The 16528-nt window shown below is 41.3% G+C and overlaps 1 protein-coding gene across 1 annotated transcript in view; it reads right to left on the minus strand.

Annotated features, from left to right (window-relative positions):
• FOCAD (focadhesin) overlaps nt 1-16528 on the minus strand; it is an 86930-nt gene that overhangs the window by 23419 nt on the left and 46983 nt on the right. The window contains exons 18-21 of the mRNA XM_018565465.1: nt 16397-16505; nt 14437-14553; nt 3348-3586; nt 2713-2802 (exon numbers count right to left, since the gene is read on the minus strand). Of these exons, the coding sequence (XP_018420967.1) occupies nt 2713-2802; nt 3348-3586; nt 14437-14553; nt 16397-16505 (555 nt within the window). The remainder of the gene's footprint in view (nt 1-2712; nt 2803-3347; nt 3587-14436; nt 14554-16396; nt 16506-16528) is intronic.

Below are 16528 nucleotides of genomic sequence, written 5' to 3' on the forward strand. Positions count from 1 at the left end.
GTGACAAGCGAGGGCTGCCCTCCTTCCTGTGCCATACCAGGCCACATGCCCTCGGCATTGAGAGGGTGTTTTTCCAGGGGCCCCCCTGAAAAAGCACCTTCTCCCCATGCCGATGAGAGCAAGGGCCTCTTCCGGAACAACCCTGACCCACTGCGGGCAGGGGGTCTTATTTGCATCGGGGTATCCCCTTTAATAAAGGGGGCATCCGAATGCTTCCCCTCCCCTTGTGGGAGTAAGGGGTACTTGTACCCCTACTCATTCACTAAAGGGTTAAAGTAAAATCTAAATAAATACACCAAACGTTTAGAAAAAATCCTCTAATTAAAAAAAAAATACATTAAAAGTTTTTGACAAGTCCTGTACTAAAAAAATAAAATTTACAAAAATTGATCCAACAACGTAATCCAAAGGTCAATCACGATATCCAGAGTTGTCCACGACGACGCCGACTCGCCAAAATAAAAAAAAAAACTGAGGCCCGCCAACCCGTCCGCACCCGATGAACTCCAGCTGCAAAATGAACAATTTGACAGATGCCGGCCAAATGTCAACAGATAGGGGGAGCTAGCGGTGATATCACCGCTGGCTCCTCCTATCTGTTGACATTTGGCCGCGCCTGTCAAATCGCTATTGCAAGTTCCAGCTAAATGGAAACAAATGGGCGGAGTCGGCCGTGACGTCACAGCTGGCTATGCCCATTTGTTGTCATACAATGACTGGCTACTGTCCTTAAATTACATTTTACTTTAACCCTTTATTAAGTAGGGGTACAAGTACTTTATGAAAGGCGGTTCCATGATGCAAATAAGCCCCCCTGCCCGCAGACCCCCACAACCACCTGGTCAGGGTTGTGGCAGAAGAGGCCCTTGGCCAGCATTAGGACAGGGTGCTTTTTCAGGGGGGACCCTCAATGCTGAGGCCTGGTATGGCGCAGGGAGGTGGGGGGGGGGCGCTCGCTCGTCGTCGTCCCCTTTCCTGCCCTGCCAGGCTTGTGCTCGGATTAAGGGTCTGGTTGGGAATTTTAGGGGGGACCCCATGTTTCCCCCCCCATTTTTTGGGGGTGGGGTTTCCCCCTAACATTCCTACCAGGCCTAAATGGACTTTTGGGGGGAACCCTAAGGAATTTTTTAAAACTTTGTAACTTGGGGTCCCTCCTAACTTTTCTACCAGACCTAGAGGGTCTGGTATGGATTGGGAGGGGGACCCCGCGTCGTTTTTTCTCTTTCTTTTGTTTACATTTTTTTTATTCTGCTCGCTACCTCTAAAGTAGCAAGCAGAATAACCAAGCCAATGACGCCGACAATAGGGGCGAACGGCAGTGAGTGAACTGCCGGGCGTCTGGCTCAGCCGATCCAGATGTTGGATCGGCTGGATCAAACGGGTTCTTCACTTCGGCTCAGCCGAGAGCTGAAGCCAGCCGTACTTGGCTGAAGTGAATAGCCGAACGACGTTCAGCTCCCTTCACTTCGGCAGCTCAGTGAATAGCCCCCTCAGTTTTAGCTTTCATTCTCTAAACTGGGAAAGGAAATAATGGTTATATAATAAAAGATATACTATACACTCCTAAGCATTAATTTTGCAACAGAACTTCTATATAGCATCACTTAATTTGACCAGTATAGCATATAGATAATTGTAAATCTGGAAACCAATATTACCAGGCAGTGAACAAAGAAACTAATTTCATGCTGCCATTTAAGGAGTGACCAGAAGATGGCAATACAGCAGAGCCTAACACATTCGTGCAGCAAATATGAGGAAACATTCATCAGCAGCAAGATAAGGTTTACAAGAAAACCTTAAGGCAAAGCGGTACTCAGGAGCATCCAAACAGTATAATTTCTAGACACTAAAGAACAACCATCAGAAAAATAATTACATTAACCGTACAGCCACAGAAAGTTCTGGGATAGATGAAATGTTATTGTGCAGCTAAGGGGTGGCAGACAGCCAGGGGGTACCAAGTCACTGCAGGTGGGCAGTGGTATGAGACAGGATGAATGGTAGGAAAAAGAGCATGCAACTGATATACTCCAGCAACATTTATTTTCCTTAGCCTTAACTCTTTCCACCTTGAAGCGGGAAAAGGGTACCAACTGTGAGGTAGCTCCTGGTGTTCCAGCCAGGCCAGCCTTACTAAGTGAGCCATCTGAGACAGGGTCACTTTAGAGACTGCGCCAGACTCTGCATCCAGAAAGCACTCTATTGCTAGCTGACATAGTACACAAAGGTCTGGAAAGGGCCACAATGAAGAGCCCAGATGTCACATTCTGAGCTATCCCCGCAACCTTCAAGTTCAGCGAGGTCCAGGTAACGCTTCCAATGCTGCTGCTGAGGATATGCTGGTCTGGATAGCTGCAGATACTAGCTCAAGCAATGGAGTGGAAATCTTGAATAAAGTCACCAAATGAAACATTTTTAAGGGTGTATCAGGAATCTTGAATGAAGTAAAAAAAAAATAAGGCATCCAACCTCCAGAGACATGAAGGTTAGAGAATGCATTATATAAGGGCTGATTAAATGTTTTTTTGTTTGTCAGTGTTCTACATTCCTGCAGGTGGCAGAATAACCTGACTGTTTCAGAACTCACAAATTCCCGTGTCACCCAAGGGCCAATAAAGAAAACAGTACTCTGATGGCAGACTGACAGATCAATAATACATAAAACAAATCTAGTAAACACACTGCATATATCGTATCTTTATTACGTACTTGAATTCCAGGCTAGCATCAAAACAACAGCTTTCTAAAGCATCCAAAGATTTCATGATTATTAAGTTCATTTGTTGACCAGAGGTGTCACTGCAAGAAACAAATACAAGCACATTATATATACTGTAGCTGGCCATACACAGAAACACTTCTAAGAAGATTGAAAATAAATTATTTGCTGACACTATCTAAGTTAATGATAGTAACATACTTTCCAATGGTCTTAAGCAACCTGTATGATTATATAATGAGCGGTCAATGTACACTATGACTTAGCAAATATCTAGATAACTGGTATCTACTCTACATGATCACTGTAAAGGCGGATGACTGTCTGCAAAAAAATGATTTTCCAGCCAGTTCCATATTCATTTCAATATTATCTTCTAAAAAATATGTGTATGTCTTTATGTTGCATGTAACAACATGTAGACAAATAATACGTAGAGATATGCAATGCAGTCTCAAGCACATACAGTATATTGACTGGATTACCTAACATTATCATGGCTGTGATGGTACAGCTAGAGAAATCCATACCCAACATCTGCTTTTCCTTCTTCAGAAAACCCCATAGCTTAGTGTGCATTGTGGGAAAGTAATGAAAGTAATGTATGAGCATACATATGATGTACCTGACTTTCTCTTCACACAAACGAGAGATGAACATTCCCAGTGCCAGCCCCATGTGAACTTGGAGAGACTGCGACTCATCTGCCTCTGGCCTTCCAGGTAATCTAGTAGTCAGGATGCTGAGAATCTCCCCCACCTTTTCCTTAAAAGATACAACAAGCACTGGGACCAGCAAAGAGAGGGCGGTGGCAGCACAGGAACGGGCAATGACACTGGCTGTGTTCTCCCCAGAATAGGATTTCTACAACAAAAAAACAAAGTTCATATATATCATTCAACATTCAGCACTACTCAACTCCCAGCAAGCAGCTATACACACATCTGAAATACATACGTAGGAATCATTTTACGTTCCAAAGGCTTTGTAATGTTTGGTGTAGTCACGCTTATGATCCTAACACCACTACCAGAGGTATAACAAGGTCTTCGACCCCCTCTGCAGCAGCAACACAAGTTGGTCAAGAACACACCCTCAATCAGTGTACTGGGGAAAAAAAAAGGAGCAGCAGCACACTAATGAGTCATGAAAGTTGGCCTCCGGGAATAAAAAAAAAAAAATTACCCTTGCAGTGGGCCTTCCACACTGCAAGGTCTAAATGCTTACTTTTGCCTAGGGATAGAGGAATAAGCTGTAATACACTTAGTCCGGCAGTCTTCAGCGCTCTCCTCTTCTCCCTGACCCTCTGGGTTGTAAGCGGTCCAGTGTCATCCTTATTTACAATGCAAGACTATTGGCCTGCATTGTGATTGATGATGTTGGCATGTGACCACTGTTTGAGAGCGCCTTAAAGAAGGCTTCTGGGACTGGTTTCACATATGGAGGAAGCCTGCTGTAGCAAGGAATAAGGTAAATATTATACCTTATTCCTCTATTTTACTCTACTCGCTTCACTGTCTCTTTCTGTCAGCACCTGTAGACTGCAGCAAAGACTGATTGGCTCCTACTGCTGGCCCTCCCTTACACAGGAAGCTAATATCAAGGCATATCAGCAGCATTTAAAAACAAATGTAATACTTTGTAATGAATGAATACTTGCACTATTTTGTGTTTCTAATATCTGCATGTAGTTCATCTTTAATATCTGACAGATTCAATGACATACCCAGTTGTAAAAGCTCCGTAGGCAATTCTATAGTTATGAATTGAGTATTCAAAATGTGTGAATTTATATACTGAAGGAAGACACAAACAGATGTGCAATAAAAACTTAAAGGAGAACTATGAGGGGAGTGATTTTCACTCAACCTCATCGTTCGAGCCGACGTGTGACAATGAAACACGTCGGCTCAATAGTTCGGGAAGTGAGCGAACACATACCGTCGTTTGCTCACTTCTCGATCATGTCCCTGCAGAGAGCCGTGACTGTAACTCACGGCTCCCTGCAGGGATTCCCCCCTCCTCGCTCCGATCGCGAGCTGTGGCTCGCAATATACTGAGCTTTGGGTCACGGGAGGACACTAGTTTATGTCCTCCCGTGACCCTTAGGAGAACTATGGGGAAAAACACTTACCCCATCGTTCTCCTTTAATGATACGATATGGTATTTTTCACGTCACATTTCCATTTAAAATAAGTAGAAGTATGTAGTATAATTCTTTATTTTAAAAAAGATACAAAGGTGTAAGATGACATTTAAAAATACAAAATCTTTACTGGATAAGGTTGCATAGTGCCAAACAAGCAGCTGCCTGTTCAGCATTTTCAGAGCAGATAGAAAGCAGTGCTTCTCCTGGGAATCTAAAAGATAATGCAGCTTGTTCATGAATACGTGATAACAACAACAGTATAATATGAAATCAATGTGCATGACAAAGTCACTGAGCAGCAGGCATTAGCTTTGTACTCTCAGCAGACTCAAAGCCAGCACACAGCTCATGGCAGGGCAGGAGGTAACATTGTGCTGACTTGACTGCATTCATGATGCATCATCCTCAGAGGTTTCCAGCACAGCTCAAGAATTCTTCCGTTGTGTTGCTATTTTTTAGCATTCAATTTATTTTAAAAAGGTCATACAATACAGCTAAGCATACTAATAAACACATATAATGTACACACATACAGTGTGCAAAATATACATAAAAACATCGAAAAGAAATAAATCACCACAACATAGTAACACAGAAACAAAACATATATTAAACCCAAAGTGTTACAAAAGCCAATATATGCATACTAATTAGTAATCAAGCGCACTATACCTTAAGGGCCCATTCACAACACATCCAGATCATCTCCACACCACACCAGATTGTTTCCAGACCCAAATTGCATCCTAATGTATCCCTATGCTATTTCCGGCCTCTGTTCACACCAGCGCAGTCTGTTCCAGACTGCATGTCTCATTTTGTCTGGTCTGGAATGCATGGAAACGCATCAAAAACGCACAAAAAATACACAAACACACTGGAACGGGCTTGAAAGCCTATTTTAAGCTAAAGAAAAGCAAACAAAAAACAGCTCCGGAAAGCAGCAAAATCGCAGCAAAACACAATGCGCCGCGTTCCAGATCTGGTCCAGAAAATGGTGTGAACCTAGCCTAAAGCAACACTGTCAGGTTAAGAAAAAACAGTCAGAGGACATGTCCCTGCAAGATACATTGGGTGGAATTTATCCAAACTGGAGCAGACAGAATCTGGAGCAGTTGCCTAGGGCAACCAATCATCTTCTCTCTCCAGTTTGTTCAGTTAAGATTTGAAAATGAAAGGAGAGAAGCTGATTTGTTGGCATGCACAGCTGCTCAAGATTTTGTCTGCTTCAGTTTTGATACATTCCCCTCATTGTATTCATCTCTCCAGCAGCCCATATATTCTAGCTTGTCTTGTTCCAGTGCTGCAGCCTCAGTAAGACTCTTTGGCATTCAACACTTCTGGGAGTGTTGGATACCAGTGCTCCCCTACTACAATTTAATTATCCGACCCACATGTTATTGCTATGTACTGTAAAGATGTATGGATCAGAAGAAGTGGCTCTGCGCTTCAACTTTAGGGCTCATCTCTAGTTGCATTTATGTACTCTTAGCTTATTTTTTTAAGTGTCCCATTGAAATCCCAGAGAGTTCTATTGGACAGTCCCTCCTGTTCTCAGTGTACTCAGCTCCTTTAGGGTGACAAAATGTGATATAGGAAGGACAATCTGAAATGTATTATTGGAGTGAAAAAGAGCCGTAAAAGTGATGCACACTTAATGTTAACAGACACAATCCTTTACCTTAACCCTGGATATGGTCCTTTCCTAAAGAACATGGTATATGTAAACCCAAAAATCCCACATAAACTTTACCATGTAATTCCAAAAGTTGTTTTAAATCTTTTCAAATCGGCAGCCTTTATTAAAATAATACCTAGTAATTCTGCCATGAAAGTCCTTGTTTAACCGCCTGCGGACTGGCTACTGTTTAAAAACGGCCGGTCCCTTGGCGCATTGTTCCAGGAGGATGTACTGGTAAACGAGTGTGTGTGTGTGCACGCAAGGCCGTGGACACTGATGTCAATAGACAGCGGAGAGCCGCGACTTTATACACAAAGCCAATTAGACCAACTCTGCATCCTGTGATCTCTGTGATTGGTTATCACAGCAATTACATGAGATTATCCAAGCCCTCCCCTTCCTCTTACATCAGAAGCAGGGGAGAATAAAGTGAGTCATGAATGGTTGAGTCACCACTATTATCCTGCACATCTATACATTTACCCCTTCATCTCCCTCTTCCCTCTGTCTATGACCTGTACATTTATTGTATCTTGTACACTATCAAGCTCCATGTTTTAGCCCCCTCAATACCGGCATGGTTCATCATTTCCAAAAACCTGCAGCAAAAAATCAAACCACCTTTTAGTGTCTACTATCCAAAAGGTGTCATTTCAGGGATTTTCATACTGTCCTGACATTTTTATTTGCTATGATTTATAAACAAATGTAAGAGAAACAGGCTTATTTAATATGTTTTTACTTTATATAGTAAAAAATAAAAAAGTGGTAATTAAATATCCAATTTAAGAAAGCTCTATTTGTCTCCCCAAAAATTATATACAATGTATTTTGCTACATTATTGTGTGACAGAGGAAACTCGCACAGTGCTGAAAACTGAAAACGGCCTGGTAATAGAGGTGGGTGTAACATGCCAATACTGAAGTAGCTAAGCACTTTCAGTTATAGGGTGAAAATATTCTCTCCCTGTCCCACAACTGTACTCCTGTATTGTCAATTGAGCTCCAGTTGGAAAATACAAACAGTTGTGGTGACACAAAGTATGCAGCCATTGTCCACCATTATCAGTATCAGGAAGACATTCCAAAGCAATAATGTGCCGTAGACACTGGAACAGGTGCATGCAGACAAAAAAGTGACTAGAGAAGATCAGCAGTCCTAGGATATAAATAAGAATAGAAAAAATAAAAGCAGGCTTTATTGAAACAAAAGCTTTAAGAAAAGAAAGTTGGATAACAGTAAAAACCTATGTAGGTCAGATCAAAACTGAATTTCTTCAAAGGCCACTCATACTCAGGCCTGTAAAGGCAAAACATACAGGGTAGTGATAAGTAGTGTAAGCCTAAATGGTTCAAAATAGACAACAGGAAAGTATAACTTTGATGACATTTTAAACTACCCACAATATATCATACAAAATACTGCTTATGCATGGAATTGTGCAGCCCCCACTTTTTCTGACCACAGGAGAGGTTGATTGAAAGTGCCATAGACTGCAGTTTTTTTAAAGAGACACTGTCAACTTGCCCATTCAAAGCACAGTGTCTGTAAAAAAGCTCATCTCCAACTTCTGTATACTCACTTCTCTAGCGCTTGCCAGCCGCTCCCTCCTGTGCCGCAGCCATCATCTAAATAGCTAGCATTGGCTAGTGTCAGAGCCTAAAGGAAGCCCCTTCTGTTATTGTGAGAGTGCTTGGCCTAGCAATTGGATGCTAGCCCCAAGCACTGAATTATGGGAGGAGGTCGCGTGCTCCCCCAGACCCAGGAGCACTGGGTATTTTGCAGTAGAAGCCAAAAAGGAACGAGCTGTGAGGGAGCACGGGAAAGACGAGTATAATGTGTTTGGGGGTTAGCGTTAAACAGACTTCGCCTAAATGTATTTTTTATGTTTATGTGAAAGATATCAGGTTAATGTGATCTTGTAAAATTCCAAAGCATTCACATAAAACTTTGTTTTTGCATATGCAATGCAAGCAGTACTTGTTTTGTAGTGGGGCACAATGCTAGGGCTTGTTGATCCCTTTTATCCCGATGCAAGTCTATCAAACAGTGTTTGACTCTAAGCAATATACTCTGAGCAGTCTCTAAAGACATGAAACACTCCTGTTAGTTGTGTTGCTTAGGCTTTAGTTTATATGAACCAGCTCAGCAATCTTTTATTTATAGCAAGACGAGGTAGATCTTTTTTTTACTCTTATTGTGGAAGTAAAGGGAAAAAAAAATGACGATTGGCTGACTTTCTTTCAAGCAGCTGAAGGTTTGAAACCCAGAAGAGGACCGAGCTGAAGATGGAAGCGCCAGAGAGGGAGGAGCGCAGTGCTGGAAGGGATCAGTTTGGCAGATAAGTCTGCCATAATGTGTTAATATGCTGTGCACACTAGCACATTATGGCTAAAAGCTCCTGGGGGCCCATTTATTTATTTTACCTAGATTAACTTCTGCTTTAATAATAATTTGATTTGTTTTGGTAAATTCCTGCCATGTCTGAATTGTATTGATAGCTTCAATTTAGCTAGGCATATAATAGAAACTGGCCATTACTGGGACAGGAGTCATTAATATGTAATGTTTTGCTTCGTGTACCTTAATATATGTAAACTTGCTGGCATATAATACTAATAACAAGTGTGGGTGAGCATTGAGGCCTTGATGACAACTGCATTTCAGAGTACAATTTCCTACATCAGAGGCATGTGATATAAAAACATGTTTTTTTTCAGGCCATTTATACTGTAAAATAAACAGCCATTATTTTCCAATGAAAGATTTAACAGTCGGAAAAAAATAAAGAATACTTTTTCTTTTTTTAAATATGCAGCTGTTGCGTGGAGACATCAGTTGGCATGTGGCCAGCCCTATTATGGGAAAGAGGCATCTAGGCAGATGGATTATTTCCAGAGGGATATCATAATCTGGAGTAGTAATCTGTTTTATGAAGAGGAAAATTAATTGAGATTTTACAGCGATAGTTATTGTGGTAATTAACCTTTTTGCTACCTAAGCAACAGATACATAGGGAATGCACATTGGTGGGGACATGAACAAGCAGAGTTATTTTATTTTTCACTGGTGGAGTTTAGAGATAAAGATTTATAGTAAATACAATTTAACAAGATTTCCAGTTTAAACAGAAATCTTCCATCTGCTTCTGATGCACCCATGACCCCTCCAATTTTGCTGGTAAGTCAGTTACTATGGCATACAAATTTAGTTTAATTGTAAAAGTACAATTGTACCTGAGTAGTTGGACTTCAGTTTCCATTTGGAGTCTCATTACTGATTACAAGGGGGTTGTAAGAAAAAGAAGCAGACCGGAGATTTCAGTTGAAACATGGATTTACTATATACTATAACGGAATTTACTCTCAATTTACTATTAATCTTCATCTATAACCTCCCCAGAGATAGTAGAAGTATTTTAGCTTATGCATTTCCGCCCGATGCACTTTTCTATCTGTTGCTATATTGATAGGAAACAAGGAGAGTTGCTTGATTTTCAACTAGGATGATTTCTAGTTTAAACAGAAACCCCACCTCTAATTCTAGGGGAATTTCTCCCACAGCCCCATTGTAAGCCACAGCAAGACCCTAAATTTAGACTGCAGTATATCTACTTAGCAACAATAGTACTCTGGGAATAGCTATGAGTGTGAGTAGCCCAATATAACAGAATTCACCAGTAATTGATATCTGTAGCTTAAGAATATTAAAGAGTGATGGGGGCATTGGAAACGTGAGGGATTCCCAATTGCAATTAAAATTCACTTTAACCTATTTCTGGTGTCATAATAGTGAACTGAGGTTTTCAACGTGTTCTCATTATCTATTAATTAGCTCCCTTGTGGGAAATATTATAACCTATAATTCATAATAAGCAAATGCCCCCAAAAAAGTAAACCACTAAATAGCTCCATCAAGTTCCTGATTAGGCTATGTATGGTTAAATATTGATGACAATCATTTAAAGTGAACTCCAGGCAGACAAAGCAAAACATCTCTTAATGAAGTTATCTATGTATTAAAAACAATGGAAAACATTTTGAACACAGTAACAGAACTTATCTTAGTACTAGCCATATGTAATGACCTGTTTGGGAGAACTGGGAGAACTGGGAGAGGGAGGGGCAGCCCTAGGATCTAAAAAGGTCTGCCACAGTGCAAATGTGCTGAATAGGAGCATGCTGATAGGAGAGCTCATTCACACAAGCGCTGAGGTCTGTGTTCAATAAAAACTTGGCAGATCTCTGCACCCAGGAGCCACCGGTGTTGCGTACAGCCCATCTGTACAAATGAAAGGCTGTAGCTGTATGCTGGAAAAAGCTGCTCCAAGGGTATGCTTGCATACAGGTATGGATGTACGCTCCTGGACACAGACTGTCTTAAAAAGGTAATTCCAGTTTTATACACGTTGTTGTTTATATATAGAGCCAGGGCTGAAAAATAAATCAACTTTTTAAATATTATTCATTACTTATATTGCTTTTAACAGTCATACAGGGTTTTGACAATTCGACTGAAGCCAGTTGAGAATTTAAAAATTTTCAAATGGGCATAGTAGACACTCCAATACCTTATAAAGGCATAGTAGAAAAACAATGGTTAGGAATATTATTAATAAAGTTGATTATTTTGATGTCCTGGTTGAGAATATCAGCCCAGCTAAAATGTGTTTACAAAGTGAAGTTAATCTTTAACTGCCAGTTACAGGTTGGGGTGGATAGGTGACCTAGTGTCAGGGTCCAAAACACCTCCAGGTGGAGCTGCAGCAGATCCTGCTGTTCCAGTGCTCACCTGCAGGTGTCTCCAGGCAGCCAGTGGCTGTCAGGTACCTGAGCGCCTCCAGGTGGCACTGTGATGCTGGAAGCGGGTCCTGCAGTTCCAGGGCTCACCTGCATGTGTCAGCAATTAGCCACCACCTGATGCTGATCTGGGAGGGTATTTAATCCCTCCCTGCAGTGAGGCTGTTGCCACACTATTGTTACTTTAACCTGTATCCTGTAGCCTCCCTGAACCCTGACTATTGTTCTGTGGCTCTTGTTGCCCTGCTCCCCAGGTTCACTGGCCCTGTTACCTTCTGCATGTGATTTGCTGTTTGCATTTTAGTTGGCTATTATTTGTTACTTGTGGGTGTTGGTGGCGTTGCTTGTGTTACTTGATTTCAGTGTGTCTAATAAACTGTAAGTTCATAACCTCATGAGCATTGTCTGGTGTGGTGATGCATTTGGTCCTCCCGTATAGATACCTGCATGCGGTGTAGGGACACCCGCGCACGGTATCGTGACACCTAGCTTTAATGCTTAGCTAGAAAAAAAAAAAAAAAGTAATGTTTCCGGGCTCGGTTTGCGCTGTCGCAGAGCTGTGCAAAATTTCAGGACAGCAGTACAAAACAAACCAATGCTTTATATGTATTTAACTATGCATTTAGTTGTTTGCCTGGAGTACAGCTTTTAATCTTAACCTCATAAAAGCAGCTAAATATACTTGTGAAATATATACAGGCAGTCCCTGGGTTACGGACATCCGACTTACGGACAATCCGTACTTACGAACGGGGTCCACAGTTCTCCTAAATGTACCGGCAGGCGCCGGTACATTTAGGAGAACTATGGCTGCAGCGACCTGTATCCTTTCAAATCCCCACTGCTCCCCGCGCCTGTGTTGGCGGAGGCAGCGGGGACACAGACCGATGCATACTGCTGATGCCCCACATACCTCCGCTGATGTGCCGACTTCCTCTTCAGCCGTTCCGTCGGCTTCCCCAGGCCGGACGATCCTCCGGTCTCCTGGTCCGGCCGCGGCTCCTCTGCCCCGCCCCCCTGCCTACTCTTCATTGCAGGCTGGGAGCCATAGCCAGCTAGCTATTGGATATTGTAAAATGCAATAGCCAATAGCAAGCTGGCTATAGCACCCACCCACTGTCTGCTGTCAATCAGCATGGGGGGACCTGATAGAGAACTTTCTCCTTCAGGCCCCTCCTCTGCTGATTGACAGCAGGCAGTGGGCAGATGCAATAGCCAGCCTGCTATTGGCTATTGCAATTTTAAATATCCAATAGCAATATCTTGTATGTAACCCGGGGACTGCCTGTATACTGCATATGATCTGTTTTACCTGCCAAAAGATTAGTAAATCAGTGCAGCCAATTTTATTATGCAAGCACTCCTGCCATACAGCATAGCCAACCCTTGACCTCTGCTAAAAAAAAAACACAATTTTGAACAAAACACACACTCAGCCAACTAAATGGCCAATAGAGGAGTAGCAGCAGCACATTGATGAGGACATCCCTGTGCACTCCCCTCCTATCAGTCCATGTTAATAAAGTAGAGCATAACTGGCTGCTTTTGCTGGCCCTCCCTCTCCTAGTCCATTGTTGGCCATGGATATTTATGGTCAGATGGCAATGGTCAGAGGTTTTCTCCAACATGCCTGCTTATTTGCCATATGCACATATACTTATCTGTAATGCAGAGACCAACAGTGCCACTGTAATCTTAGAACAAAAAGCTATCCGATGAAAAATTCCAGACTGGCTAAAAACCTTTCCCCTTGGCAGAACAGGCATGTACCGTTTGTATGTCAGATACTTTGGTCACAAACAGTAGGTATCAAACAAGGAATGTACCTTTATTTTTACTTTTTAAATGCTCCAAAACGAATAACATGTAGTAAGAGCAAACTACATGATTATAGTTAGAGGAAATAATCACTGGAAAGACAATCAGGAAATTACCACTGAGGCTTCCTGGATTAAATATTATCATAATTGCAAAATAGTGTTGAATGTAATCCAGCACAGCACTAGAATGAATGTGCTTTTTGATTGTAGGAAATATGAACCTCTTGGTGCTTAGTGTCTTGATGTTTTTGAACCAGAGTGTCCTGGGACTTGTCTTCCTTGTTATTTATGTCTGGGTATTGTTCATTAAAATGAAATAACCCCCTATAGGAAATAAGCCATCTGCTGCTACGTTCTCCCACCAGAGCCTAGTGGAAAGCTGCCAACTCATTTTCTGCAAACCACACTTCACGGACTGGCAAGGCATCAAATTAGGCATTAAAGGGGCAGCCTAAAATCTTAAAGTGTAAGTAATGCTGAGTGTCATGAAAAAGCCTTTATAGCCATTACAGCACAATAATATGCATGTAAATTGATAAGGCATGTTGTCTCCTATCCAACTGAAAAAGTTAACAAATGCTCTGCAATACTTGTATTTCATATAAATAAAGGTGGCCACCCAAAGACTAAATCCTCCTGAATGACTTAAACAGAAAAACTAAAACAGAAGTGGAGCAACTAGGTTGTTCATGAAAGCCAATCAGATTCCAGACTTCCTGTTTAATGTTCTCAGACACAAGGCTGAAACCTGATTGGTTGCCATGTGCAACATCTAAATTTTTCTAGTACAATAATGATATTCTGGCTTTATTTTGAGACATTTTTTATTGCTGTCTTTGAAACACTTTTCACTTCAGAGTATACATCTTAGGCCCAGTCAGAGACTAGAGGGAGGATTTACCAAACAAGATGGATATAATAGAACATTTATTTCAGGTCTAGGTCTGCTACTTAACTTTTTATAGTATTCTAAATAAATCACTTCCCAGTTGTTTTTCAGTTTGATTAATAATATATAGCAAGCCTAATATTCCATAAAACTTATCAATGTAGGTTACGTAGACACTACAACTTATAGAAAATATTTGTGCACAATTACTCCCTTTCCTAGTGCGTAAAGAGAAAACATGCTACTTTGTTCCTAGGACCAAAATGCTTTATGTTTAATATACATTGTTGATATTAACATTAAAAATAGTGCAAATGTAAACAGTAAAATGGTAGTTACACTCTGCTTTTTATAACAATATATAACAATCTTACCTGTTGGAACCAAGGAAAGACTCTGCCCTTAGGATAATAATGACTACTGACAATACTAAGAAGGGTGTCCAGCACCATACCGATCCAGGCTTTGGTGGGAAGGATATCAGGTTCAATCTGCAGGTATCAAACAGGATAGGATTGTCATCCTATAACAATCTATATATTAAGAGGTAAATGCATGCATATCATGAGGGCTCATTAAGCCAAGCCAAGCACATTACCATACGCTCTATGACCTATATAGTTTAAAGTTTTCAAATGTGTTTAACTGTTTAAAATAAACAGAAACAGGAACCATACCGCACTCCTTACCGGGATTCCCACTTGATGAAGATGGGTGCTCGAAATGACTGCGGATGGCACCGCCACACATGAACAGTAGAAAACAGTACAGTACACACATGAACAGTAGTTATCTATAAGCCTGATGAAGGGGACCCTGCGAGGCCCCGAAAGCGATTGCCAATGAGATACAGCAAAAATGTCACCAGCACACCATGAGTTGAAAAAGAAAAATATTTTATTGCCAAGCGCTTTCGGGGCCTCGCAGGGTCCCCTTCATCAGGCTTAGAGTTATCTCTAAGCCTGATGAAGGGGACCCTGCGTGGCCCCTGAAAGCAATTGCCAATGAGATACAGATATTGGCAATAAAATATTTTGCTTTTTCAACTCATGGTGTGCTGGTGACATTTTTCTACTGTTACTGTTTAAAATGTTACAGGTGCAAAACTAACATGAGAGATATTGGTCTAAAATGTGAACCTTACGAAATGTTGTGCTACTGCCATTCTTGAGGGAACATACAAAACAAAGAAAAAAAAAAAAAGGTGTCGTCTGATAAGAAAAGTGAAGACTGAAACTCAAAGTTGTGATGACGGTAAACCAACCTGAATGGTTATGCATTGTAACTCTATGAAAGGCCACCATAGGATCTGTGCATTTTTGTCAAGTTCATGAAAGCTTACAAGTTAGCGTTGTCGCCTTTTCTTCAAGCAAAACCCGAACACTCTAGTGACGTGCGGACATTTTGTGGGGAGAATGAGTCATGGCGTAGTCATATGTAAATAGCTCCACTTATTAATATGTAAATATCACAGTTGAGACTGTTTTCAGTGGGGGGGCCAGTAGCCCAAATCTTATTTTTGGTTGCCCCGTCTGCCTGACATCCTGTGCCCGGGTTTCTGCTGCCATGAAACCCGGTCACAGCATTCAAAACCCGGACTGTCCTGGTGATTACTGGACAGGTACAACCCTATTAGAAGTGCATATGTAAAAATACCCTTTACAATTTGCACTGTAGGACTAGAAGGACTTGTGTATCTTCAAGTCAAAGAAAATCTTAAATGAAACATTTCTTACTTATGATTAGCTAAAGAAAACTATGAGCTAAGGTGTAATAACGATTCAGCTAGCAATCCTGCACTTCTATTGATGCTAGAAGGGAAGTACAGCAGAGGTTTCCCTACAATAATGATGAAATGCTGTGGGGGTGGTATTTTCAGCACTTCAGACATTTTAGGAGCACAGTCATAAGATTGGTCAAAACCAGCAGCAGTGGAAGATCTTTGTTCATTATACATGACAGAAAATCCAATAATTGATGTTGAAGAACAAGATGCTACACTTATCAAAAGTAGAGGCTACCATGACTTATGCCAGAGGTCTTAAAAGCATTTAATTTGAATCTGCATTTATAGATTTGATAGTATCTGTAAATAATGTAATGTGGGCACCACTATACTTTGCTCTTTTGGCTATGGAGCACTTGGCATTGGAGTCATACCTTGAAATTGCATGTATTGGATGCGTGAGTTACACTGGAGTTATCTAAATTGGTAATCTAATATATTTCATTGATACTTCATAAAGTGTGTGCTGATTTATTGAAAAATGCTTTTTACTATAAAGTATTCCCAATAAACAAATAATAATAAAAAAAGAACAAAAACACACGCACCTCTGGGGCACCTTCGGATTCTGAAGGAAGACTGTTTTCATATTTGGAGACAGTGGCAGCTAAGCCAGTGAGAGCTAAGAGTGCATTCCCCTTTACCACAGGGCTGTCTCTGTAGAGGGAGAGATGTGAACA

Source organism: Nanorana parkeri, unplaced genomic scaffold (assembly GCF_000935625.1).
Source record: "Nanorana parkeri isolate BGI_ZX_2015 unplaced genomic scaffold, ASM93562v1 scaffold850, whole genome shotgun sequence".
NCBI lineage: Eukaryota > Metazoa > Chordata > Amphibia > Anura > Dicroglossidae > Nanorana > Nanorana parkeri.